General features: G+C 47.1%; 4 protein-coding genes across 5 annotated transcripts; 2 read left to right on the top strand and 2 right to left on the bottom strand.

Moving 5' to 3' along the window:
- Positions 1-2,270: 2,270 nt before the first annotated feature.
- Positions 2,271-6,835, top strand: LOC130196649 (neurofilament medium polypeptide-like). The gene is made up of 5 exons (XM_056418938.1): positions 2,271-3,021; positions 4,416-4,615; positions 4,697-4,821; positions 4,925-5,455; positions 6,062-6,835. Exons 1-5 carry the CDS (start codon positions 2,271-2,273, stop codon positions 6,669-6,671), a joined length of 2,217 nt encoding a protein of 738 aa, XP_056274913.1. The 3' UTR covers positions 6,672-6,835.
- A 1,676-nt stretch (positions 6,836-8,511) lies between these two features.
- thoc5 (THO complex 5) lies at positions 8,512-17,760 on the bottom strand. Its single transcript, XM_056419731.1, has 20 exons — positions 17,664-17,760; positions 17,334-17,431; positions 15,952-16,095; positions 15,623-15,736; positions 14,769-14,866; positions 14,489-14,635; positions 14,273-14,387; positions 13,149-13,281; positions 12,983-13,060; positions 12,788-12,831; positions 11,729-11,828; positions 10,373-10,481; positions 10,110-10,211; positions 9,933-10,029; positions 9,734-9,845; positions 9,540-9,643; positions 9,339-9,426; positions 9,127-9,242; positions 8,820-9,010; positions 8,512-8,721 (listed from the first exon to the last, which is right to left on the bottom strand). The coding sequence occupies exons 1-20, from the start codon at positions 17,716-17,718 to the stop codon at positions 8,658-8,660; spliced, it is 2,109 nt and encodes a 702-aa protein (XP_056275706.1). The 5' UTR covers positions 17,719-17,760; the 3' UTR covers positions 8,512-8,657.
- Positions 17,761-18,175: 415 nt separating this feature from the next.
- Positions 18,176-23,598, bottom strand: tfip11 (tuftelin interacting protein 11). Its single transcript, XM_056418781.1, has 15 exons — positions 23,359-23,598; positions 22,689-22,905; positions 22,133-22,304; positions 21,865-22,021; positions 21,645-21,772; positions 21,368-21,529; positions 20,969-21,160; positions 20,704-20,883; positions 20,442-20,576; positions 20,261-20,364; positions 19,970-20,138; positions 19,607-19,850; positions 19,346-19,488; positions 19,053-19,218; positions 18,176-18,908 (listed from the first exon to the last, which is right to left on the bottom strand). The coding sequence occupies exons 2-15, from the start codon at positions 22,892-22,894 to the stop codon at positions 18,562-18,564; spliced, it is 2,505 nt and encodes an 834-aa protein (XP_056274756.1). The 5' UTR covers positions 22,895-22,905; positions 23,359-23,598; the 3' UTR covers positions 18,176-18,561.
- Positions 23,599-24,228: 630 nt separating this feature from the next.
- srrd (SRR1 domain containing) lies at positions 24,229-27,326 on the top strand. Of its 2 annotated transcripts, none has more exons than XM_056419783.1 (6): positions 24,229-24,512; positions 24,595-24,635; positions 25,181-25,380; positions 25,463-25,561; positions 25,806-25,957; positions 26,044-27,326. In XM_056419783.1, the coding sequence occupies exons 1-6, from the start codon at positions 24,370-24,372 to the stop codon at positions 26,282-26,284; spliced, it is 876 nt and encodes a 291-aa protein (XP_056275758.1). In that variant the 5' UTR covers positions 24,229-24,369; the 3' UTR covers positions 26,285-27,326. The 2 variants fall into 2 exon arrangements, with proteins under 2 accessions (XP_056275758.1, XP_056275759.1); XM_056419784.1 differs by having other exon boundaries at positions 24,231-24,512; positions 25,196-25,380.
- Positions 27,327-27,467: the final 141 nt, after the last annotated feature.

Genomic DNA, 27,467 nt, shown 5'->3' with positions numbered 1-27,467 from the left:
GGCAACTACACCCTCAGTCTGCTAGCCGTCCGGCAGGTGGCGCTGTGACAGAGCTCATTTCACCTGTGCTCTGGACACTGTGCTTCTGCTGTTTGTGTTCTGTCGTTCCCTTTGTAGCCTTAAAAAGGCGCACAGACACAACACAGTGCACCACCTGAATATATTCAGCACCAAGCAAGTGCACACAAGCCAAGACTGTAATTGTAAAGCTGCTGACTCATCCCCAAGACTGCCGGGAGAGCCATTTTTCTCGTTGTCCCTCCCAAGGTGACTCTCTCTTTTCTCAACCAATTCTAGTCCTGTCCTTTCATCCCTCTATCACCCCACCCCCCGCCCCTCCTCCTCTCAGTGCACCATCTTGTTCCCTGACTGCAACGTCCATCGCCTGTCTTCATCACGACCACCAGACTCATTCTTTCTTTCATCGTCTCAAATCGCAGAAAGCTCTAAATATACCACCATGGAAAACAAGGGAAAGTCCTGACCACTGCTCCACAATGTGTTCTCACACAAAGGCGTGTACACAACACATGTCTTTCGTCACGTGCTCTTTTCTTTCTTTTTCGGAGACAGGAAGGGTTTCACGTTTTGTGAAAATTTCCTTTGCATCGATCCTGCTATTTTCCATCTCTCTGTCTCCCCTCTGTCCATCCATCCCTTCAATGACAAGGTCATTACATAGCAGGAGCATCCCATCTCTGTGTGTGCTGTCCCTCTGCCAGCATTCACATATAGAACTTGTTCCTGTGATGAGTTGCATCAAGGCAGCAGAATGCTTTTGATTCAAGAAACCAACAACAGACATACATCGGCCTGGTTTGTGGTCATTTTACAACTTTCTAACAGTGATGCGTAACACCGTTTTGATTATGAATATACTCATGCACTCTCACTGATAAAACCTCAAGTGTGTCCGTTTGAGATGATTCTCCAGTATATATGTTCTCACATGTCTTTTTTCTGCAGACTTCAGTTGGTTCAGGTAACCATGCATCCAGGAACACCAGCTATACAGTAAACAAGATCCTGATCGCATCACAACTGCATTCTGGCTCCTCTGCTCTCCTTATGGATTAAACATGAAGCTGGTGGGTGGAGGGGGTGTGATGCATGTTATTTCTGTCCTGCCCCTCTGAACAGGGAGATGTGGTGCACATCCCACTACATGGAGCAAATAACATGTTGCACGCTGTTTAAGAAATGTCAGAAGTATAATGACAACATGTAATATGTTTCACGTTAGAAATACGATGTCAGCACCTTGAACAGCCGTGCTGGAGGACAGGCTACAGGGCCTCGGGTGTCACGCAGTCCCCTGGGTGTCATTGGGCTGACGACACATGTGTTCACAGGGACGAAGAATGGCTGATACAGCGTATGACTGTGCTGAGCCGTCTTTCCTTCAACATGTGTCTCAAGGGAAAGGCGTGTTCACGGTTCATGCTCCTTGAAGGCCTGCAGAGGAAACTCACTCAGCCTGAACTTGAGCCATCAACATGAGATTTGACAGACAGGCAGTCCAGTTTGTGAGTGAGTGCTTTATCACCTGTCCGTGTACATGCTAATGCTGCTGCCACTGCATGTGCACATCTGCAGATGATGCACTCTGCTGCAACAAAGAGAAGAAGAAAGAGATTTTAAAGTAACGTTTCAAGTATACCGGGAGAAACAAGCCGTGTTTGTGTGTTCTGTAACAAGAGAGGGAAAGGGAGGGTCTGCCGATGGCCCAGCAGTGGACTCGTGAGGGGGTTGGCTGGATCTGCAAACTCACACTGCAGCAGTGCTACAGAGAGCATCAGCAGAACACACTGCACACAATCAGTTCACACAGATTTGAGCGACCTCTTCCCCAATATGTCTTCAAATGTGTAAAATCTTGCAAAAGTACAAATTAATATTGGCTGTTTATAAAAAGAGCAATACTAATTGACAGTATCGAATATGCCTAGCATGACTAATGTTTTGATCATTGAACCAAACTAACTATTATTTGAAATGTATTTCTACACATGTCTTAAATGAAGTTCAAACTAATTTTCGAACATGTTTTACAAAACCATTATTTGGCTGTGTTGCTTTGATGGAACCCACCTTAGTAATATATTCAGTAAAACTACAACTCATCCTTAACTAAACAATGATTAAATATATCCTGCGCAGGCAGATATCTCTTTAAACGGAGTCCTGGTGCTGACTGTGGCTTTCTCCCCCTCCTCTATAAAGCCTGCGCTCTCGCTCCTCTGCAGTCACTTCTCACCGGCGCAGCCAGCATGAGTTTCAACGTGGACCACCACCTCTTCGGCTCGACCTCGTACCGCAAGGCTCGGCCGGCCGCCGTGTCCTCCAGCGGCTTCCACTCGCAGCGCCGCCGCGTCAACTACAGCCAGCCACCCCCCGTGGACAGCTTGGACACGTTCAATGGCGACATGACACGGAGGAACGAGAAGGAGATCCTGCAGACTCTGAACGACCGGTTCGCGGGCTACATCGACAAGGTGCGCAACCTGGAGATGCACAACCGCAACCTGGAGGCAGAAGCGGCAGCTCTGCGGCAGAGCCAGGCCGGGCGCGCCTCGGTTGGGGAGCACTACGAGCGCGAGCTGGGCGACCTGAAGGGGCTCCTGCAGCAGCTGACCGGGGAGAAGGTCCGCGTAACTCTGGAGCACGAGCACCTGGAGGAAGACGTCCAGCAGATGCGGGTCAGGATGGATGATGAGGCGCGAAACCGGGAAGAGTTGGAGGCTGCCGCGCGCACCATGAAGAAGTATGTGGAGGAGTGCCGGCTGGCGCGGATGGAGCTGGACAAGAAGCTGCGCGCCCTGGAGGAGGAGGCTGCTTTCCTGAAGAAGAACCACGAGGAAGAAGTGGCGGAGCTCCTCGAGCAGATCCACGGCGCACAGGTGAGCTTCGACATGAGAGACACTCTCAAGACCGACGTCACCGGCGCACTGCGAGAGATCCGCGCGCAGCTGGACGGCCACGCGTCCAAGAGCTCCACGCAGGCGGAGGAATGGTTCAACGGTGAGTTGGCTGGAAAGGAAAAGTTGAAACAAAACCAAACTAATAGAAACGTCCGCGTGCAGAATATAGTGCATGCTCTCTGTCCGAGGTGCTGACGCCTGTCGTCGTCCCTGGGACTTCTACAGCAGCCTGTCGCTTCATTGTAGCCCCAATGTGTTATGTGATTTAAGGTGAGTATATCATATCAGAGCTACAAGGGGCACTCACGCTATGACGTGTATTTGAGTGTCTAGAAAAGCGCCATATCAATTCGAATCATTATTAATGTTATTATTAATATTATTATTACGTATGGTGACTTCAGGTGAACCGATCTGGTAACCTTTATCTTAACCTACCATATTGTGAACTTTAACTAAAGAGAGGACGTTTAATAACCAATAAAAGGCTAATTAAGTAAGTCAAGGTATTTTGATTATAAAATGCACAGAGATCCTTAGGCTAATCAATAATTTAACCAGTGGAGCTTTCTGCGGCTGCATCGCTGCCGCAGAATGAACATTTGTATTTAAGGCTACCGCTGCAGGAGAGAGGTGTCACACAGAGAGGAGACTGATGAATGTGCGCTGTGGGTCACGGTGGGTGTGTTCCTGCTTTGCCTCTTACCCCGAACCTCCACGAATAGAAGCGGCCAAGGTCAGACAAGGCACCACAATGTGGCCATTGGAGTGCACTGTAAGAATGGACGTATACGGCTAAGCTGTAGAAGATGACGGATGACAGATGAAGCCCTGTGAGCGCCCGCGTGACGATTATACTGACCTTTGAGGTCCAGCACAAACTCACAATCAACAACCCTAAAGGCCAAGAAAAGTCACAGAACTTAATGAACTATAGATTTACCGTTGCTGCACATGTACATGCTGATTGGATAACCAGTGAGAAGTGCACACTGGATGACCTTCCTGTCGGGTGTCCAGCTGACTGCAGCAGTGTGGCTCATTCAAGCTCGGAGGAGGGAGGGCGCTGAGTCAGACTCCTGAATGACAGATGGACATCGCCAAGGTAACCGAGGCTCCCCGCAGAGCCTCTCTGAGGACAGATGTCAGATGTCTATACAGCGGAAAGACAAATGGACAAACTATGAATGTCTCTGGAATAAGTAAGAATGCCAGCAGCTGTCTTTGGGCATACTGTGAGCGACTGTGGGTCAGTGGGTAGCAGGTCCGTCTTTCAATCAGGGGGTTGGAGGTTCAATCCCCGCCCTAGTCGATGTGTCCTTGAGCAAGACACTTAACCCTGAGTGTCTCCCTGTAGCTGCTCTACAGTGTCTGAATGTCACAGGATTGTCAGTCGCTTTGGATTAAAGCGTCAGCTACATGACGTGTAGCTACTCGACGGTATAAGACAGCAAATGGGACCTAACTACATTCTTTTGTATGCAACATCTGCAGTGCGTATGGAGCGTCTGTCTGAAGCGGCGAGGACCAACCAAGGTGCGATTCGTGGAAGCCAGGAGGAGATCATAGAGTACCGCCGGCAGCTCCAGAGCCGCACGATTGAGCTGGAGACCCTTCGGGGAACCAAGGATTCCCTGGAGAGGCAGCGTCTGGAGAATGAAGACCGACACCACGATGACCTCAACTCCCTCCAGGCAGGCGATCAACGCAAACATTTCACTTCCCTTTATAGCACCTGTATGACATTTGACCCGTGAGACGACGTTGTTTTACAGGAGACCATCAACCAGATGGACAACGAGCTGAAGACCACCCGGTGGGAGATGGCCAGCCAGCTGAAAGAATACCAGGCGCTGCTGAATGTGAAGATGGCTTTAGATATTGAGATTGCTGCTTATAGGTTGGTCAGGGTTCACACATAATTAAAAGAATGTTTCGGCTTCTTAATGACAAACGTTATTGACATTTCTTTGCTGACTGCATGTCTTTTGTCTTTAAAACAGGAAGTTACTGGAGGGAGAGGAGAATCGCTTTGTGTCAGGAGGAAGTCCGTACTCTTACCTGGAGAGCAGAATGTCTTCCCACTTGAAAGGAGAGGAGATCTCAGATACAGTCATAGTGGAGGAACAGACAGATGAGACCCAGGTGACAGAGGAGGCCGATGAAGAGGAGGAAGAGAAAGAAGAAGGCGAGGAAACCAAAGAAGAAGAGGAAGAAGTTCAGGAAGGAGAAGATAAGGAGGAGGAAGGAGAGGGAGAAGAAGAGAAGGAGGAAGAAAAGGGAGAGGAGAAGGATGAGGAGGGAGAGGAGAAGGGTGAGGAAGAAGATGCAGGTGAGGAAGATAAATCCAAATCTCCTCTGCCTAAATCTCCTGCTGTCAAATCACCCGTATCCAAATCACCACCAAAATCCCCAGCAGCCAAATCCCCAAAGCCCAAATCACCGGCCAAGACCCCAGAGTCAAAGTCCCCAGAGTCAAAGTCCCCAGCAGGAGACGAGTCAAAGTCACTTGTGTCAAAGTCCCCAGAGTCAAAGTCCCCAGCAGGAGACGAGTCAAAGTCACTTGTGTCAAAGTCCCCAGCAGGAGAAGAGTCAAAGGCCCCAGAGTCAAAGGCCCCTGAGTCAAAGTCCCTAGCAGGAGACGAGTCAAAGTCACTTGTGTCAAAGTCCCCAGCAGGAGAAGAGTCAAAGGCCCCAGAGTCAAAGGCCCCAGAGTCAAAGTCCCCAGCAGGAGACGAGTCAAAGTCACTTGTGTCAAAGTCCCCAGCAGGAGAAGAGTCAAAGGCCCCAGAGTCAAAGGCCCCTGAGTCAAAGGCCCCAGAGTCAAAGGCCCCTGAGTCAAAGGCCCCAGAGTCAAAGTCCCCAGCAGGAGACGAGTCAAAGTCACTTGTGTCAAAGTCCCCAGCAGGAGAAGAGTCAAAGGCCCCAGAGTCAAAGGCCCCAGAGTCAAAGTCCCCAGCAGGAGACGAGTCAAAGTCACTTGTGTCAAAGTCCCCAGCAGGAGAAGAGTCAAAGGCCCCAGAGTCAAAGGCCCCTGAGTCAAAGTCCCCAGAGTCAAAGGCCCCTGAGTCAAAGGCCCCTGAGTCAAAGGCCCCAGAGTCAAAGTCCCCAGCGGGAGTCGAGTCAAAGTCCCTGGCCAGTAAATCCCCTGAGTCTGAATCTCCTCGTCCCAAGACCCCTGAACCAAAGTCACCGGAGAAAGAGAAGGCGGAGCCTGCCGCTGCTCAAGACACACCTAAAGAGGAGAAACCACAGGCTGTCAAAGAGGAGAAGAAGGAGAAGGAACAACCTGTGAAGGAAGAGAAGAAAGAGTCCAAGGAGAAAGAGCCAGAGAAGGCAGACAAAGCTGAAACAAAGAAAGAGAGCAAGGAAGAAGAAGTGCCAAAGATGGATGACGCTTCAAAACCAGCGGCTCCCAGCAAGCCCTCCGAGGACAAACCGGCCCCCAAGCCGGAGCCCAAAGAGAGCGCCCCCCCGGCCAAGGAGGAGAAACCCTCTGCTCCGAAAGCAGAGAAGGCCGAGCCGGAGCCGAAGCCGGCCGCTAAGGCCGAGCCCGGGAACACAGAGGACAAGAAGGAGGACCAGAAGCCAGAGGAGAAGGCTGCACCCAAAAGTGAACCCGAGAAAAGCGAGAGCAAGAAAGACGAGAAGAAGCCAGAGGCAACCAAGGAGGTAAAAGAGGAAGGGAAGGCAGAGAAATCTTCTGGCACAGAGTCAAAGGAGAGCAAGGAGGAGAAGGCCAAGAAGTGAGGCTGCTGAGGCATGAGGAGGTGGAGATGCCAAAGAACTATGGAGGAGGAGGAGGAGGAGGAGGAGCAGGAACAAGGGATGGATAGAGCCGGCTGCTGAGGCGGCGCTTTAATGTCCAAAGCAAAGCAGGCGACGGTATGTGAGCAATAGTGATTTCTGTGGCAAATAGGCGCGTGCACCCTCCGTATGGCCAGTGCCCCCCCCACTCCGTATGGCCAGTGCCGCCCCCCCTCCGTTTTGGCCCCCCCCCCCGACGCTTCTCACGTACGACTGTCGTGAAGCAGAATGCTTAACTCTCTGTGAATGTGACGACTGCCCTCAATGAATAACAAGTGCATTTAAAATGAATCCTGCTGATAGGGAACAGATGTCAAAATAATGTTGAGCTTAAGATTGTGACAGATATTGAATATAAAAAACGTATATTTAAAGAGATACAAATGTCTATATTATATTTACAGATACATTAGTAAGACAGACTTGAATTCTGCTTGTTGTGCACCTTAATGCAGCTTCTCCTGACAGGGGAACTGCAGCTTCTCACTCTTGGTCTGCAATGCTAGAGACAATGATTAGTATGTTATGTATAAGCTGCTGAGAATATGCAATATGAAACAGATAAATAAAGAATGAAAAATCACATACAACAGCGTTTGGGCAAATCTGTTTACTTCTGCAAAAAAAAACAATTAAGTGACCTCCAGTGAGGATTCATGAAGGCAGAGTGTGTAGTTCTCATCCACGGCGAGAGGAAAAAGGAGCGAGTAACTGCATTGCGGCGGAGGAGAGGCGGAGCCCCCGTCCCAGAGACCACGCTCATCTATAAATCAGGAGCGCTGCTGCTGGACGGGACACACTTTATTTCCAGCTCCGCCTCAAACCAGAGAGGAAAGTTCACACCAGACCGACTGACCAGCGTCCGGTGCTGGGAGCAGGCCTTCCTACAGGGCAGCTCTTCACTTCTCCAACCACGAAATCCTCTCATTCCCGCCCCCCCCCCATCATTTATTCTTACACAGAAAAGGTGTAGATGCATTTTTGAGATGGGGTATTAACAAGTGCAGCAGCCGGTGAGCAACGCATCTCATCTGCTGCGTTGGATTCAGTTTGTTTTCATGGGATCGTCACAGGATACACGTAGTGGAAGCAACACGTTTGTCTCTCGTCACTTCATTTGAATGTTACTCATATAATAATAATACTCACCATATGGCATCCCATCATCTCAGATCTCGGTAGGCTTTGGGAAATACAGGTGCCAAGACAAGTCACCTGGTTTCAACTTAAATGTGCTCTTTTAATCATAAGATTGAGTTTTCCAATCAAAAGTAATTTGACAAAATCAAAAATCCCTTTCATTTAAGTAAATATGTCTTAAAGAATGAGATAAATAAACAAACTGAAACTTCTAAGAGTAAAAGTCCCTGATTGCAGGAACTCAACTAGTAATCAGCCCCAGCGGCTTCTTCCAACGACACACATCCATAAGTTGTTGAACATGGAAGTGTGGACTCCAGCAACAGAACAAGTCAGATCTTTGCCGTCATTCTGTAGACCGCTGGCATCGCATCCTAAAATGAGAGTAATCCTTGAACATCCGCATCCTGAATAACAAGCTCTTTTTCTTCCATTTCAGCATTAGGGATGATATAACTAAATATACCAAATACCACGGCCATCATTCTCCGGGGAAATGACTCAGCTCGCTGTGCGCTGAGCCGCAGCGGCATAGTAATCAGCGAGTGGCTATAAATAGAGCAGCCCAGAGAGCGGCTGGAGGGGGACACAACAACGCCTTGGTGCAACCGAGCTTAAAATAGACCACACACACACACACTCATTAAGGAAAATAACATGGTGTTTTTTTTATTTTCAAACAGGTAAAAAGACTTTTAAAAAGGAATACTTTGTGTGTCAAAGAGCCACAAAGATGAGCTTGAGGGAGTTACAGTCGTGACGTCAGCGTGGAGAGCCACGCGGACCCTCCTAGCGGTGACTGAAGAAGCCCTGAGGGTGGTTGTACTTGAACGGCTTCAGACGGTTTGGACCCCTGAGAAAGAACGAGACGTCAGAGATGCAGCCAAACTAGTCGGACACAGAGTCGCCTCGCGACCACATCTCGTCTCGGCGCTTCTCGTGACGTCGTACCTGACGGTGCGCAGACACATCTTTTCTCTGGGGAACTCTCGCGGTCCCTCCACGCTGTCATCTTGTCCTTCAGTCTCCAAGAACACGTCCAGGCAGACGCACAGGCGCGAGAACTGATTGGTCAGGAGCTGGTGTCCTGGGCGTGGCCCCTGCAGTTCATTTGTGAACACATTGACCTCGCTCTCCATGGCCTAAAAATGAAAAGACGAGTTAGTTAGAGCTTAAAATATCGAGATGTAAAACGAGAGTGTGCATCAACAGAGCACAAGATTATGACATAGTGATCGATATTGAGTAATGCTCGTACTCGAAGGTTGTCGTCGGTGCGTCCGCTTCGCTCTCCCTTCCAGCTGAGGGAGAGGGAGAAGAGAGGAGAGACTTCTGGGTAACGCGGACTCATCACCACAGCCGCCTGGATGCGAGCTGAGGGAGAAAGAGATAAGGCAGGCGGGTTGGAAGAGACACGGAGCAATCACTGTATTAACATTGGCCAATCTCTCATCAGTGCTCGTGTCCTACCGGTTCCCCTTTCCACCACAGCCACGAAGTACAGGTCGGTCTCGTTGGCCAGCCCAGCGGCGGTCACATGACGAGTATACGGCAGATCCTGCCAAGAAAGATCACACATCACAGTGAGACACGTCCTGCACAACGAGTATCGTTGGATTGTAAAACAGGGCTTTACATACATGCGTGTGTGTGCGTGTGTGTTTTGAATACCATGTACTCCTGGTGAGTGGTCATGGTCCAGCGAGCTAAACGCGAAAGGATCTTGGCGGGAAAGAGGTCCTGACACTCGCTGGAGACCGGGATGATACCGTGCTCTGAGGACGGGAGCACACACAGACTCACTCAGGACGCCCCATCTCTACTTCAGGACTGTTTGGTGCCTGGCCCTTTACAACATAATGTACCGAGAGAGCCAAACTGTTTGTGCAAAGCCAAGCGGGACAGGAGGCGTCCCCTCAGCAGCTTCATGGTGCTCTCCATGTGGCTGGCACTCAGAGAGCTGCCAACACGCACAACCTGGAGAGACATGAGCACACGGCGTGATGAGGCTGCGGCACGCAGCAGCCGTGCACACGTGGGATAATGCTGCACTTCAACACGCACCTCGGAAGGATCTTTGGGGAAATGGAGTCCTCCGAGACTCTGAACCCACATGTAGGGGTGGCCCAGATCCTCCACATAATCAGCAAAGCACACAATCCTAACAGGAAGCGATTGGTTAATTCTTCTTGTGATTCACTTAATATCTTCTCATTTCCTTTAAATACTCGACATCCTCACCCGACTTTATCAAACTGGTAGCGGTTAGCTGGATTGGGTGTTTCTCGCCCCTGGTCGCTGGCGTAGAGACAGCTGAGGAGAGTGTCTGACTTCAGCAGGTCTCTGCAACGGAAGACACCGTGAGACTTTCCTCTCGGGGAAACGGTCCAGGGGACTGGATCCAGACCAGCGAGTGGATTTGGATCGCGGGAGACGAGGCATCCATCTCGACACACATTTTACAAACACAGGTAACAGACAACGAGGATGAACTTCACACACACCCGGCGCTGATGGCTGTGGTGATGTCTGTGGAGGTGGAGACCTTGGTCTTGACGGTCATAATGTTCAGTTTCATCAGGTAGAAGAAGTGGAGATGGAGGATGCTGTCATCTGTGGAGGCATGATGGAAAACACACGGTGATTAACCGATCCATTCCTGGCTCCAGACTCTCCATCCCTCCTCCAGTCCTCCTCCAGTCCCCCTCCAGTCCTCCTCCAGTCCTCCTCCATCCCTCCTCCAGTCCTCCTCCATCCCTCCTCCGTCCCCCTCCAGTCCTCCTCCATCCCTCCTCCAGTCCTCCTCCAGTCCCCCTCCAGTCCCCCTCCAGTCCTCCTCCATCCCTCCTCCAGTCCTCCTCCATCCTCCAGTCCTCCTCCATCCCTCCTCCATCCCTCCTGTCCTCCTCCAGTCCTCCTCCAGTCCCCCTCCAGTCCTCCTCCATCCCTCCTCCAGTCCTCCTCCAGTCCCCTCCAGTCCCCCTCCAGTCCTCCTCCATCCCTCCTCCAGTCCCCCTCCAGTCCTCCTCCAGTCCTCCTCCATCCCTCCTCCAGTCCCCCTCCAGTCCTCCTCCAGTCCTCCTCCAGTCCTCCTCCAGTCCTCCTCCAGTCCTCCTCCAGTCCCCCTCCATCCCTCCTCCTGTCCTCCTCCTGTCCTCCTCCAGTCCTCCTCCTGTCCTCCTCCTGTCCTCCTCCTGTCCTCCTCCTGTCCTCCTCCAGTCCTCCCAGTGACCGTCCCCAGAGGGTTTCTTCACGCTGCAGCGCTTCGATGAACACCAACAGGGTGTGGTCATGACCGCAGCTCGCAGCACCCAGGGGATGCACTCTCTGCTGATGGTCATCTTTCACGCTCCACTCTGCAATCACACCGACGCTCCCCGACACCGTTTGCTTTTACTGCAGTAAACCGAGTGCTGCAGCTGGCAGCGGTGAAGACAAGCGAGGAGCGGGAGAAGCAGGAGAAACACAAGCGGAGGGTAGAGAGCGGCTGGTGATGACAAAATATGCTTACAGCATAGTGTAGGTGCTGCAGACGCACAATGCTGCAAGAGCCTTTCTCTCCCTCCTCCCACTTTAGGTAGAGTTACGTCTGCAATGCAGATCTCCCAATAATCTATAGTCACTATTCATTTTACTGCCGGCAGAGGGAACACGAGGGTCAGATGATGTCATGACATCATAGCAGACTGGGTCAGCTCACTTTCTTCCACTTTCTATCTGAAAGGTGGAGAGTTACCGCTCAGCACAGCTAGTGATGCCCCACAGACTCACAGACTCACAGACTCACAGACTCACAGACCCACAGATCCATTCGGTCAGTGACAACAATCTGAAGTCATGGAGACTGGAGAACGAGTTACCTTTACACTTGAGGTCCAGGCAAAGGGACAGAGGGTGTCTCTTCAGCATCTCTCGTCTTTTGTCATCCAGCTGGCCACCTGTCGTTGGCCTTCTTCTCTTCTGTTAATGATAAGCAAGACAAAAAAAGAGATGAAGATAGATAAAGAAAGCAAGAGAAAGTGTTTGATATGGTCACATAAAATAAATTATAAAAAACTGTTAGCCTAATATTATATATTGTTATATAGTTAGCCTAATATTGTATATTGTTCCAGGAGAAATGTGGGCGACTGTGGGTCAGTGGGTAGCAGGTCCGTCTTTCAATCAGGGGGTTGGAGGTTCAAACCCCGCCCTAGTCGAGGTGTCCTTGAGCAAGGCACTTAACCCCGAGTGTCTCCCTGTAGCTGCTCTACGGTGTGTGACTAACAGGAGTATAAGTCGCTTTGGATAAAAGCGTCAGCTAAATGACATGTAGTGTAACACGATATTGACTTCTATTGTTATGGATACAATGAGGCAACCGTTAAAATGAAGGGCTGGAAGGTCTCTTGCTCTCTTCTATTGTTTATAGATCACATTTGCTGCTAACTGCCCGTTTGCACTATTGTGTACGTTTTAAATGATGTGTGGTGTCATGTGACGTGGATGTACCTCGTTAATGGGAGGAGCTAAAGACACATTTCCACTGAGGTGCACAGTAAAGCCAATCTCATCCTTGCCGTCATATGCGGATATACACCAGACAACAAAACATCATATTCAAACGACACATTTACTTCACGAGAGAAACATCCCAACCGACAGCACTGGTGCTGAGTGTGCAGTTCTCAGGTGTGCTCAGGTTACAGTCATCTCGCCATTCTTGGCGAATATTTCCCCAAATCCCCCTGCTGGCACTCATCGGGAAGCAGGAAGCAGTCGATAGCGGCCACTCGCCAACCCGCCAGACCACAACGCGTGACAGCTGGGACAACGTGTGCTTCCGTTGCAAAGACGGGTTAAATAATAAATCGTTAAACTCACTGACCCGAGGGTACTAATTAGTATTTGTTCTGTGTGTGTTGGGAGTGAAGCCTCACCGTTTTCTCCTGCTCCTCCTCTGCATCGGAGTCACTCTCATCATCTGGAGGAAATCAGGACAAGATTGGAGATGTTAGAGACGAATCGCTCACAAATCATTTCAATCGTGAAATATGAAGCATTGAGCATCGAGTAAAACCGAAGATAAACTGCACATCAAAGCCAAGTGTGTGCGTGTAAAGTAGTGTTTGTACCCTGGGAATCCTCTGGAGGTTTGGACAGGGCCTTGGCCTCATCCACATCGCCGCTTATTGAGATACACAGGTTCTTGTCTGACATGGAAACACAAATAAATCTTGACAATCAGGGCTTATATCTCATGAAGAAACTCTACTTGACCCTCCTCGATTGACTCCTTACCACAGGCCTGGCCATAAGCATTGGCTTGAACAAACAGGACATAGAGAGGTGGAGGCAGGTGGCGGGCAACCTCTGTTCGAATCTGAGCCTGTTCTAAAGGCATGGACAGGTACTCCTGCACTGGGATGGAGGCCTGGGACAGAGTGCAGAAATCATATCGTCATTCAAGGCTCCGGAAGCGAGGTCCATTGGTGTTAAAGTGGTTAAGACCTGAATGAAGAAAGAAATAAAGCAGACAATATCATAGATGATAGATAGATGGATACTTTATTAATCCCGAGGGAAATTTAGGTCATCCAGTAGTTTATACACTTAACTTAACTCACAAACATACATACACAAATCACAGTAGAAAAACAATACACATAGGGAGAACATGTCCACAGGGAGTAGGGTGTATACAGATATTATACAGATATTACAGTGTGCAAATGACTATGGGTGAGTGGGTAGCAGGTCCATCTTTCAATCAGGGGGTTGGAGGTTCAATCCCCGCCCTAGTCGATGTGTCCTTGAGCAAGACACTTAACCCTGAGTTGCTCCCTGTAGCTGTGTCTACGGTGAATGAATGTAACAGTATTGTAAGTCGCTTTGGATAAAAGCGTCAGCCAAATGACATGTAATGTAATGTAATAAAGTGATATAAATAGTACAGTCTGTGCAATGGGCTAGTATAGCCAGTAAAAAGAGTAAAAAGATGGACAGTGGGATGGAAAAATAAAGAGCTGAGGAGGGGAGACTGAGGTAGACTCATGCAGAGAAGTCCCTCCCCCTCCCCCTCTGCGTGGCGTTGTAAAGTTGTATTGCCCTGGGGACAAAGGCCTTCCTCCGCCTGTCCGATGAGCATGACAGTGACAGGAGTCGGCCACTGAAGATGCTCCTCTGTCCGTGAAGAGGACTGTGTGGTGGGTGGTGGTCGTTGTCCAAGATGGTCAGCAGCCTACTCAATGTCCTTTTCTCCGCCACTGATGTTTAGGCATAAATAATCAATGAACAATACATTTTTAAAACACTTTCAAAATCAATACTCCAAGCTGCTGCTACTGCATCAAAGAGGGAGTGATGGTGGTCCCATCAAAACCTGTAATCTGGCTCAAACATGTGTGCTCCATGACATCTCCTACCTGCATGATGGCGTTGAGTCCCGGCTGCAGGCTCGTCAGATGCTCCTTCTTCACCTCGATGCTCTTCTGGATCTTCTCCTTTGTAGTCTGGGACTCTTTGTATTTCACTGCCAACCTGTATTGAAGCACAAACTTTGAACCGCTGCTATATTCTAAATATTAAATCTGTTGTTTTTTCCCACCGCAGCATGCTGCTGATGTTTTGAGCATGCATACCTCTTCCGTTGCTCAAGCTCCCAGTCCAGTCGTGCCAGTGTGAGTTGGTGAGGATCATTTTTTGTGAGCTGAGGCCTGGAGATGTCCTGCGGCGCCTCTTGGTAAAACTCTTCCTCAGGCACCAAGTCGATCTCCTCATGCTTAGACCTGGATCAGGGAAAGGTATGGTTCACTACTTCTTAAATATTTGTTGTTTTTAAAAATGTGTAAACCTCAGCTTATTTTCATGGGTAGTAATTTTGCTTGACTTTAAGTCGAAGGATATATTTTGTGTACTCACTTGAACTCTAGACACTTGCTGATCTCCTTCTGAAGATGCATAACTTCATACAGCAGGTTCTGTAACTGAAGGTGCAGCACATCCACCCTCTGCTTCGCCTGAAGGGGAAAAAGGTGTTTAGTTAGTTTACAAACACAAACCCAGTGACCCTGAAAATAAATACATGCCAAACAATAAGCCAATAATCAGAACCATGACTCAATAAGAACAAGGATCAATAAGCAGGATGAGAAAATAGATTAATGAAGTGAAAATGAAAACAAACTCGAGGGTGGATAGGTTTTATCTGCTGGCAGCTACTGCTGAGACTCCGCCCACTCCTCCTCTCTACCTCCACCTGCCTGATGGATGGTGGAGGTCTGGATGGTGGAATATGCCGACTACCAACTCTTCATCCACTCTGTCATCTTCATTGTGTTGTTCCTGTGTTTTAATTAGTGTGTAATGATTCCTTCTGATCACATGACATCTATGACACCTGTCCATCCTGGAGAGGGATCCTCCTCTGTTCTCTCCTCAAGGGTTCTGACCTTTTACCCTGAAGGGTTGTTTGGGAGTTGTTCCTGATCCGATGTGAGGTCAAAGGTCAGGGATGTCTATGTGTACAGATTGTAAAACCCTCTGAGGGGAATTTATAATTTGTGAAAATGGGCTGTACAAATAAACTGAATTAAATTGAATTGAATTACTGGAGTTAGGCATTAAAAGTAGAAACACCGTTCTTGGTGTTCAACTTGCCTTTCCACATCAGCACAAAGGTAAATGTAGGAAATGGAGTGAACTTAATCACGGCTGGCATTTCCTTTAATATCTTAGAGAAGTTGGAAAGCCTTTGAAAGTTGTGTGGGAGTTACCTCGTGCGTCTGGTCTCTGCCTCTCTTCAGTCGCATGTGAGCCAGACGATTGAGCTTTTTCAGATTCATGAAGTGGATGCAGCTCTGCATACGTCTCTGCTCCACCTCCGTACACTGAGGACAGGCAAACACGAGTTAGACTTCATCATTGAGGTGTAGACACAGAATCAAATATACAATGTTGTGATGCATTTCATTTATCATTACCACAAACTGTAAAAAGCCAGCACATGACCTTGATGTGTAACTAGTCTGACAAAAACTGACTGACATCAGAGTACAATGAGTCATTTGGATGTGCGTGTTGATCTTAAAGGTTTGATTCTTACACCGTCTTTGGCTCCGTTGGCTTTCAGCTCCTGGATCTCACTCATAAGCGTGGCCAGACCTTCACAGGACTCTTTGTACTGCAGGAAGTCCTGCTCAGGGTCCCTGGCATCCAGCTCCACCTCCTCACTGTACACACGCACATCCTAGACAATTGAAAAATAACAAATTAAACTACATCAATATACAGTTGATCGCACCACTTCAACTTGACCTCAGTCTTCCTGGTGCTGTGGGTGAAAGTTCATCACAACTCGTGAGTTAAGTGAGGCCCCAGACTCCAAGCTTAATGTAAACCTCAACATTGATAAGTCATATTTGTATATTATTTGATTGGTAACCGATTAGTTAGTGATTATTAATCGAGGTACATACAACCAGATTTAATTCATCAACAACAATTCTGCATTTCAAATCTGTCTGTGGGGTGAAACAGTGGAATATTTTAACTGATGACATCAAAGAAAGTAAAAATCTGGTGATATTCAAGAAAAAAATTAAAGACATGACATGAGAAGTATAGACGTTTATAGACGCATCGATGAAGCATAATAAGTAACAGCTAATGGGGACACGTTCTAGAATTTCTGGATGTTTGTTTTGTTTGTTTTATCTATGTGTATGTATGCATGTGGAAATATGTATATATATATATGTGCATGTGTATATATAAATACGCATGCATGTATGCATGTATGTGTATATGTATGTGTATATATATGGTTCTTTGAAATAAGTTTTGTTTGAGAAATCATAGGCTAGGGCTCTTATCAGCTAGATAGTTCAGTCTGACCCTTTCGGTCAGCCACTTTCTTCTTTTGTTGAATTCTGATTTGTATATTTTGCTGATCGAAATAAACTAAACTCAAAATCACATGAACACCTTCCTCCAAATAACAAAAACAGATCCAGTCTCGTTACCTGAACCCGTTGCCCCGGTGACCCTCGTTACCTGTACCCGTTGCCCCGGTGACCCTCGTTACCTGTACCCGTTGCCCCGGTGACCCTCGTTACCTGTACCCGTTGCCCCGGTGACCCTCGTTACCTGAACCCGTTGCCCGGTGACCCTCGTTACCTGTACCCGTTGCCCGGTGACCCTCGTTACCTGAACCTGTTGCCCCGGTGACCCTCGTTACCTGTACCCGTTGCCCCGGTGACCCTCGTTACCTGAACCCGTTGCCCCGGTGACCCTCGTTACCTGTACCCGTTGCCCCGGTGACCCTCGTTACCTGAACCCGTTGCCCCGGTGACCCTCGTTACCTGTACCCGTTGCCCCGGTGACCCTCGTTACCTGAACCCGTTGCCCCGGTGACCCTCGTTACCTGTACCCGTTGCCCCGGTGACCCTCGTTACCTGTTCCCGTTGCCCCGGTGACCCTCGTTACCTGTGGCTCTCCCTCTGCTCGACCTCGCTTCATCTCCGGGGTTCCTCCTTCACTTCGGATAACCTTCGACTTCCGCTTCTTCAGGACGTCCGACATGTCTGAATGAAGACCGTGAACACAAAGGAGAATAAATAAACCGTTTCTAGCCTCAGACACGGAACGTGCCCGCTGTTTCTCTATTAGCATGCTAGCTAACGTTAGCTCCGCAACAACTGACTAACGTTAGCTGCTTGGCTAACAGTTGTTAGCGTGTCGGCTCACAAAGGCAGCGGTGCATAGATACATATCCATGTATTGAATGTGTGGTGTAATGTGTATCAAGTCACATACCTCCTTGTTGAAAAAATACGTCTGCTTTTAAAAATGACTCGTGCGCAAATGACATAAACTACCGTGAGATACGAGGTTGAAGCGCAAGTAGCCGAGGAGGTACGGAAGCCCTGCTATGACAAAAAGGTCCTAGTGGCGAGAAAAAAGTAGCAGCAGCTTCCACCTACTTTAGAGAACATAATAAATAAAATATCTATAGCGCTTTTCATAGTACTCAAAGACGCTTTACAACACAATAAAAAAAATCCTAAACGCTATGCACTAAAAACAAACGATAAAAGCAAATAAGAACGTACAGAGCACACAATCACACATTAAAAGCAGTTTTGAACAGGTGGGTTTTGATTTGTGATTTAAACGATGAAAGTTCGGTGCAGTCTCGGATGATTTTGGGGAGAGTTCCAGAGGGAGGGGGCAGAAATGGAGAAGGCTCTGTCACCCCATGTCCTGTACTGCAACTCATTACAATAAACTGCACTCCTAAAACAATAATAATAATTACCGTAGTCCTGTTGAAGATCCACCAATGATGAACATTTATTAAAAGGTACATACAATTATAAAAACATTTTTGTAAAGTAGTGTAGATAGAGGGAAGTGCCTTAACTGTGTTGAATGCAAAACCTTCTTAAAACCACTTAATATTACATACATGTACATCCCATATGAACCATAACATATAGTTCACTGCTTGAACATTTTACATCTGCTTAAAACAAAAACAAAACAGACCAGATACATTCTAAATGTATATATTCACAGTTCTAGTGACACGTTAAGAGAGTACAAAGACACATCTGACAAGGATTTGCATACTGAAGAAACTTAAAAGAGGCAAATGTTTGCTCTAACAATGCAGTTTAACCCTTTGCAGGACCAAGAATCAGTCAGTCCACCCTCACTTGGCCATATCGATCAGACTCTGCAAAGACGTGGGCACCCAAGTCTTCTCTCCTTGCACAAACACAACCCCTCTGTCTATGTAGATGACGATACGCCCAAACGTGTACAGTTGTTTTCCCTCGTGCCGTTTGGCTACCAAGGGCATGAAGACAATGTTGTTCTCCTCTGCCTTGGTCTGGATAAGATCTTTAAAGTTAGTCGGCACACCAGCACTGACTCCTCTGTGAGCCACGCTCTCGGCATCTCTGCGCTCCTGCATCGCTTCGTACTGGAAGTCCTTCCGTCTCTCGGTTTGTGTTAGATAGGCAATATTCTCCCGTGCACCAGGTTGCATGTATCCACCTGTGGATAAGAAAAATAAAGAGTGCTGTAGTATATTATGTTGCAGTGGAGGAATAAATGGCAGTATTATCATCATTTTAAAAGAGGAATGTTGTTCAATTGGTTTTATATGTTCATTTTCTGAGACTGTGTATTAATACCAACCCATGCCCGAAGACACTGCGCGGTTCATTATGTCCAGAGCTTCGTTGAATTTCTCTTTGACGAGCGGCTGCGACAACAAGCTGTCACTAAACATACTTTTCCAGCCCAGGTACCATTTAGTGATTTCCTCATAGTTAGGACTGTTGCTCAACCATGAACACAGGACCTAAAATAACCCAAACATATAACAAAAATTTAAAAAACAAAACATTTCATACAATTTAATTTAAACAATAATTAAATGCAGTTAAAGTGCATGTTATTTACTGTTCTGTAGAAGTGTATTAACTGACCTGCAACCACTTTGTAAAGAAGTTCTTGTCCAGCAGGGACACGAGGCTGGAGGGGGACAGCATGCCCTCCCAGTCCATCACCCAGTTAAATGGCTCCATCTGCTGCTGGTGAGGGTTAATAACCAGCTCCTCCAGACACAGAGCTGAGGACGGGCACAGAAGCAGTCGCATGAAGAGAAACCGTTGGCAAAACAAAAAAACTGCAGGGAAAATACATTGTATTCTACTTCCTTGCTATATTTAAGGCTGATAAAAACATACCGAGTTTGGGGATGATATTTTTCACCATGAAAGCCTCCCATGCACCTGGTGTGAACACATCTTTCCAAGGCTGCAGGATGAGGCGGGCTGAAGTGTCACTGGGATGCCATCGCTGCAAGGCATTGGATAGTTTGCTCCTGATCGGTGGGTAAAGAGGCTCGAGACGTGCTTGGAGCAGAGGCAGCCAAGGGTGGATCCAGGAGTGGATGGGGACTGTGTCCGTTAAAGGGTTCCAGTTATCCACCTATCACACAGGACACAGGAATGAATGAAAACACATCGCTATGTAGAATCAGATTATCCACAAATATACAATGATCCAAAACACAGGAGGTTGTCTACATGTCATTAAGTGCGTCTTGCCTCTCGCTGTAGCCGGGGTAAGATCAACTGCTCCATCAGGTATTCCAGGATCCACAGGGGGAGAAGAGGGGCCCACACTTCCACGCAGTCCACCATTGGCCCCACGATACGAGGCTGCCAGCCGGTCATACAGGGCCGCATCACTGGAATCCACACTTCCCACAACAGTCTGGACCGACAAAGACAGGACACACATGTCCCAAGCATACAAAAATAAGCTTTAACACCTTGCTAGTATAAATAATGTGTGTAAATGTGTGAGCACAGCTTTGTTTGCGTGTTTAAAATGACCTGTGGTAAGGGTCCATGTTTGAATCTGGGGCACTGCTATGGAGGTCTCTAGATTCGAGGATTGCTCTCCACTGACCGATGTCTTCCAGACAATAAGAGCTGTCCTGAAATAATGAAAGAACAGTATGAAGAGTGGTAGCTTATCAATGATAAGCTTAAGTATAACGTTACTAAAGCATACCTTCAGCGGGTCCCAAGAGCGAAGTTTCTCCTTGAGTAATGGTTGAACAACAGCGACAGCTAAGTCTGCCAATCCCATCATCTTGTATTCTTCATAATAGTCTGTTTGTAAAGTCTCAAAGATCTGGGCGCACTCCTGAAAAGAGAGAAGGAAAGCACCAAAACAATCACCGATATGGATGTAACAACAGAGCGAGGTCTAACCAACTGAAACAGCCGTATGACTGTCGTGGTTTGTCTTTGTGTGTTCACAGCATATGCACCTGCAGGGTGGGAGCCTCCCCAGGCGCCATCTCCCCAGAAGGAAAACGCTGCACCAATGCCAGGACCGCATCAATTCTCTGAATGGCATCTTTCTCTAGCTCCAGTCTGCTCTGAAGCGCTCGTGACTCGTGGCTCAGAGACACAACGACATCCTTTTCATGCTGCAGACGTCTGGTGGACTACAAGATGGCAAACGAGACAGCGTGTCAGTCTGTGGAAGAAGACGCTGCAGCAGAGTGGTACAGAGTTTTGGTTCCTTCATACCTGTAATATGTCCTGTTCTGTGAGGTCGATCAGGAGCTGCAGGTTATGTTCCAGTTCAGGGAGAGCAAAGCCAGATCCCTTCTGATCCTGAGTGGACAAGCTCGGTGGACCTTCGTCTGGAACACTGTGCTTGTTGGACATCTGACTGTAACTGTAATAAACCTTTTGTTCCCTTCCTGTCATATCGATTACCTGAAGATAGAAACAGTTACGAGGAAAAATTAGATTAAGAAACAAAAATGGCAGCCGACCATATTCTTACATTCATATTTTGATATCATCCACAGGGGCTAGTACTAAGCGTAAAAGCACAATTAATATAAGACCCTCATGCGTTTTACTAATATTATTATTGAGACAGATGTAAAGGAGTGCTAATAAAACACTTTGCAAACATACCTTGACCTGTGCCAGCTCTCCAGCTGACGCCACTGTGCTGCGCCCGGCCAGCTTGCCTTTAGCCTTCAGCTCATCTACAGTTCTGTAGGAGTACTTGGGTTTCTTCTTTCCTACAGACCCTGCAGGATCCTTTCGCCACTGGCCTAGCTCCTTTTGAAACTCCTACACATTGAGAATAATGTCAAAATAATGTTAAATGACTACAATATCACTCGTCATTTTGTCTGAAAGAGGGTAGCTGGAAAAAGAGGAGTTGTTCTCAGACAACATGTTTTACCTTTTCCTCCTCTTCCTCTGAATCAACCACAGGAAAGTCCTGAAGACTCTGCTGCGTTCGCTCGTTGCCATAAGCACCCACTGCTCCCTTGCCTTTACGAAGCTTTGCCTCAATGGGGTTTATAATACCTGGATTAACAAAATGGTGTGAAGTTAGAGTATATCAACTCTAGTGTGAAAATCCTGTAAAAATACTTTTTCGAAAATCTCCTCAGACCCACCTTGAGCGTTCTTGCCCAGGCCTTTGCCGGGTTGGTAGCCCATTTTCTGCAAAAGTTTTTGTCCAATTCCCTTTGTGTGCTTCTCCCAGTTACCGATGCCTTTACCAGACTGGATGCCACCTGCAAACCTCTGGGACTGGCTACCCCGGAAAGTACCCTAGAAAAAAATTAAATATAAATATATAAATAAAAATATTTTGTTTTTTACAACATACTGTGACAGAATACACTGCACTGATCAAATAATGTAAAACACAACACAATTTACCATCTGGAGATGTTGGGGTGCAGTGCTGCGAGGAGGGGGAGGTGCTGAAGGACCATCGTCCTCAGAGTCATCAGAGCCTCCTTCTTCTTTTTCCTGTTGCCGTTTCTCCTCAGCCGCAGCCTTACGCAGACCAGCACTCACAAAGTTTACTGGAGCAGTGTAATCTTTAGATCTAGAAGATAATAATAATGTGTTTATAAATACAGGAGTTGGTGTTCATGTTGATATTTTCCCTGAGTTATATTTATGTTTCCCCCATTCGGGTTAGGGTTTAGGTTAGATGTAGCAGAGATAACGCTTTGGGATCACGGTTATGGTTGGGTGCAGATTAAAGTACAACAACACGATCATTGAAGGTTTCTTCCCTTTTTTCCCCCCTGAAGGGTTATTTGGGAGTTTTTCCTGATCCGATGTGAGGTTTTGGGGCAGGGATGTCTATGTGTACAGATTGTAAAGCACTCTGAGACAAATTTGTAATTTGTGAAATTGGGCTATACAAATAAACTGAATTGAATTGAATCATTGGGGCAGCAACAAAAATAAACCCATGCCTTACTTCTTGCCTCCGAAGCTCGGCCTCTCGTCCTCGTCTGAGTCCTTGTCAGCCCAGATGCCGTAGGTTGCCTGGTCCTTGGTCTGCCTGTGTCTGCGACGCTCTGGATTGAACTCGTTGGCCAGGTCCCAGTCTGTCACCTCAAAGCTCTCCACCTCAACACCTTCCTCTTCCTCCTCTCTCCTCCCATAAAGATGGGACATGGACATCTCTGGACACTCTAAACAAAGTACCAAGATGGTCAAGTCCTGATGAAAGCCACGAAGGGTAGCTGACAGCTCACAAAAACGTCTACAAGTTGAGGTTACTTGATTTTCTCATCCTGTGAATTAGGTTTATTTTTTAAGTTTTATTTATAACGTTAGCTGTAGTCACGTGGTCATTATAACTGGCACATAAATAAAGTCAACACCACTTTAGCTCGTATTTGAACTCAAAGAAAGATGCAAACAGCATAAACTCAAATAGCTAGCTAGTTATGAAACACTATTCACGTTCGTTAACATTCCTGAACAACTAACGTCCCATAGATCTAGAGATCTTCCTCTGTGGAGGGAACACAACGTGAAGCCCACACACTCTCCACTAGCCCGCGTTAGCTGACGCAGTGAAACGGCTCGCTTTACCTCCTCGAGTGTTGTGAATAATGAAAACAAGCTTTTCTACAACTCACCTGAAACGTTCGTTATCCGGAAATCCGCTTTACGTGAATTCCTCTGTGGTAGTAATGAAAGTTAAACTGTCTTATTCGTTTCACACCATGTTTTACGACAACACAAGCACATCCGGTTAATGACGTAACTTCCGGTGTTGCACCAAACGTCGTCCCCTGTTTATACCAGGAAGGTCTTCGCGGCTGCGATTCTTCTTCTTCTCTGATAATGGAGAATCTCAAACTAACGTATAAACTCATTCCTGCCCCCCTACGGTACCACTGTGTATTACACCACGGCTTTACCTGTGCGTTTTCAATAATCACGACAAGACAAAAATAGCTTTATTTTACAATATATAGGCTACTGGATCTTTCTAAAAAAAATAAAGAGATCCCTGTAGTTGTCCTCATCACTGGCACATGTTAGTAAATGTAGGCGTAAATATACCTCAATCTCACGGAACAAAACCATTTACAAAAGAATTACATTCTGTTTGTTTTTTTGATTCATGGCAGGTGGCAAAACCAAGTTTTAAAAGCACATCAGTTTAAATTCAAGCATGTGCCCGTGTTAGTCAGGCTGAACCCCAAATGTCCACTGATTCTACGAGTTAATGCAGGAAAACCTTCTCTAGTAGTCTAAATTTCTTAATCCACAGACCATATGATCACAGACACATGCAGTACCGACGGGTTGGCCAGCAGGTGGCGCTACTCTGTGTCAAATGATTCATACGGGTAAATATGTTTCTTTAACACAACTCACTCATTATAACTCCCCACGTCACTACTCGCCTGTGATCTGCAGTCCGTTTATTGACTACAATTTACAGGTAATTGTACAACACGGGGTTACAAAATGTGGCATGACACCGGAAACGGATCTGCGCGTGTTACACTCAAAACAGTCCCACTTTCCTCAGACTCGGCAACACATGGTTGCACTTATAAAAAAATGTGTCGGTACGATATTTGTATTTTGCCACATGTCTGCTTGTGCTTACACGAGGCGACTGTGAAGTAGCTCTCATGTCGGACCCCGGAGAGGAGTGGCAGGTGGCCCGGAGACGAAAAGGTGCAGCGCGGAAATCCAAATCCCTCCAGGTGCCCTCGACACGCAGCCGGGAGCAGCTGGATATCGGGAAAAGTGTGAAACGAGTCCGCGACACGGTGTAAGAAGTCTAAACCATGCAGCAGTCTCCTGGAGAATGAGTCGTGTTTCATGTTCAGTCATTCTGCTCATCCTACCACCAGGTCTGAGCTGAGATGCGACGACATTTGGCATGAGTGGAAAAGTGAGTGCGCTGGAGAAGTGGCGTTATGAAGACATATTTGTGTTTAAAAAAAAAAAGGGACAGTGCACATTAATAAAAACATTTCAGTAAATGTGCCAGAGTTAGCCAGGGGGCTATTTTTCATCTGTAGTCCCAATGATGTTAAGAACAAACCTAAAAACATAAGATTACATATACAACTAGAACGGGCACTCGGTAGAGCGCATACCGTCGCATATCACAATATTGGGCATTGAATTATGAACATGTTGGCATTAGTTGCATGCTAATTGGATAGAAATTGACCGTGCTATGGTAAAAAGAAGATGTTGACCTTTTCTTGACCTTTGACCCGATCGATTCCAAAATCTAATCAAATGGTCCCCTGATAATAACCAATCATCCCACCAAATTACATGCGATTCGGTTTAATGATTTTTGAGTTATGCGAGTAACGCGCATACAAATGAATAAATAAATACACGGCGATCAAAACATAACCTTCCGCATTTTCAATGCGAAGGTAATCGATGTTCGTTTGTGGGCTCGTTGAGTGACTCTTTCAGTCCTCTTGTGTTCAGAGGCAGGATCCTCAGCCTCATCAACCCCTCCAGAGGACACGGGCGCTGAGGGCCCCGCAGACCAGCTGGGCAGCAGCCGGTGTGCGCAGCCGCAGTGCGTGTGTTACGGCCTCGGCTCCTTCTCCTCCTGTGTGTCGGCTCGCTTCCAGCTCGCCATGTTGCTGCTGCTGCTGGACGCAGGACAGGTTCGAGGATATTTGTATTCAACCAGATAAGAAACCGTCTCCATGAGATCCTTTTCTGACCCGTGCCCCCCCCCCCCCTCAGATTCCACCGAAGGACTGCTCTGTTTATGATCCTGCGTTCTCATCTGGAGAGATGGATGTTTTGAGAGAGCTGGGTCTGACTGTCCTCACAGAGAATGAGGTCAGTTGTTGGCAACACGTTAAAAAAAAAAAAAAAAGTAAACAGTTACTGCATGGAGAACAAATGAATCGTGCAAATGCTGTTGTGTGTTTGCAAACCCTCAGCAGCCCTGCCAGGTGGATTAACTTACAACATAAAGAACCTGACTTATCTCATGCAAGCTGCAGGTCGCCGCTAGTTGACTTTCATAGTTTACTGGATGTGCGTCAGGTGGGACATATGCTCTCTCTCACTGTATCTGCAGGAGGGGAAGTGTCTGGTGACGAAGCCCACACTCTTTTACCTGATGCATTGTGGGAAAGCCCTGTACAACAACCTTCTGTGGAAGAATTGGAGTGTGCAGCATCTTCCTCTGATGAAAATCATTGGAAACAGCTTCAATGGCATGATGGACAGGTGGGTGTAAGACATGAATGATGGAGATGATGTTGAATAAAGTGGAGGAGGGCGGAGGTGATGTTTTCTGTCTGTCGCCCCAGCAGAACTGTAGAGAGAGAGTTCAGGCGGGACTACAGCTACATCACGCAGGCCGTGTCCGTGTGTGAGGAGCGACGGCTGCCCTGTCCGTCCCGTCTGGTTGACGTCTTCAGTGACACTGCAGTCATCACCTTTCCCACCGCCAGCCTTCAAAGACTCCCACAATGCACCTGGGCAGAGCCGCCTGAACCACAGTACCAACACTGCTCTGATCTGGAGATAATCCAGAGGGAAACACATGGCTGATACAGGAAATGGACATGTTACTTCATGTTTTCTACTTTATCAGCATTTCTTTCTAAATAAATTAGTCCTTCTCTAAATTGAGGATTGAATCTTGCGATACTATCCTGGTAGTTTGTTTTAAGGCCTTATTTGGAATTAAAAGGGACTGTTGAGCATCCAGAACTGGTTCTGCCTGAAGGCCCGTCGTTCAGCTGCGCCTGTCCTGTGTTTGCTCTGGCACACTCGGTAAACTTTTGTAGACAGAATGTTTTATTTAACCACTGAGCCCAAAGAGGCAGGTTTTAAAGGATGTCATTGGATCAGCTAGCGTTAAACAAGAAGACCGATCTTGTTATGAGCCGGTGGGACAACAAATATAAACCAAATGTTCTGGCCCAGTGGTGAAGTGCCCGGTCAGCCTGTTGCTCATACCTGCTGGTACATCTCTGGATATCCAACACTTTGTCTGTGTTGAAACGTTCATAATGAAACAGAGGCAGCAGGGAGCTCGAAAAAAATGTGAGATGAAAAAAATAACAGGATTATAAGTTTTATGCCTTCATATGGTACTATGTGATAACATTACTGGAGGCTTATTATGTCTCCTCTGTTTGGAGGGAAATGGACGTCAGCCGGAGAGTTCTCAGTTTGTAAGGACCGGCTGAAGAAACATGTAAAGATTAATTTCCCTTAATTTTTGTAACTTTTTCTCTTTGTCAGGAATGCATTCTCATTGATATGCACGCATGTATAATTCACATTTTCTTGATTTAACGTGTGTGTAGATGGTTTGACAACCACTTAAAAAAAAATGTCATAGGGCATCATGACAAATAAAACGTCCGTTGACGAGATAACTGGGTAGAGTTTCATCTCTGAGCAGAATGTACAGTTTGAGTCCCGAGGGCTCCTGGTTCATAAGTCTGCACTACCTCCGTATATCAGGACGCCTCTCATTGTGAGAGCAGAGCAGACTTGGAAGTGCAATCTGTAAAGTAATTTGTTGTAATAGTGAAACAGCTTCTTCTTGCAAGAATAAATCTCCTGATTGATGATTTTACAACCGGAGTCGAGTAACATCTTATTAAGTCTAATATGATTCTTACATCCATTTAAATGTAGATGAATCTGCCGTTGAGGAGTTCTGGGCACATCACTTGTTTGATAGCGTCACGCTACAACACATCACGTTTACATCTATCTT

Source organism: Pseudoliparis swirei, chromosome 7, assembly GCF_029220125.1.
Source record: "Pseudoliparis swirei isolate HS2019 ecotype Mariana Trench chromosome 7, NWPU_hadal_v1, whole genome shotgun sequence".
In the NCBI taxonomy this organism is placed as follows: Eukaryota; Metazoa; Chordata; class Actinopteri; order Perciformes; family Liparidae; genus Pseudoliparis; species Pseudoliparis swirei.
Note: the sequence above shows the minus strand (reverse complement) of the source record. Positions and strands in the feature narration are given on the sequence as shown.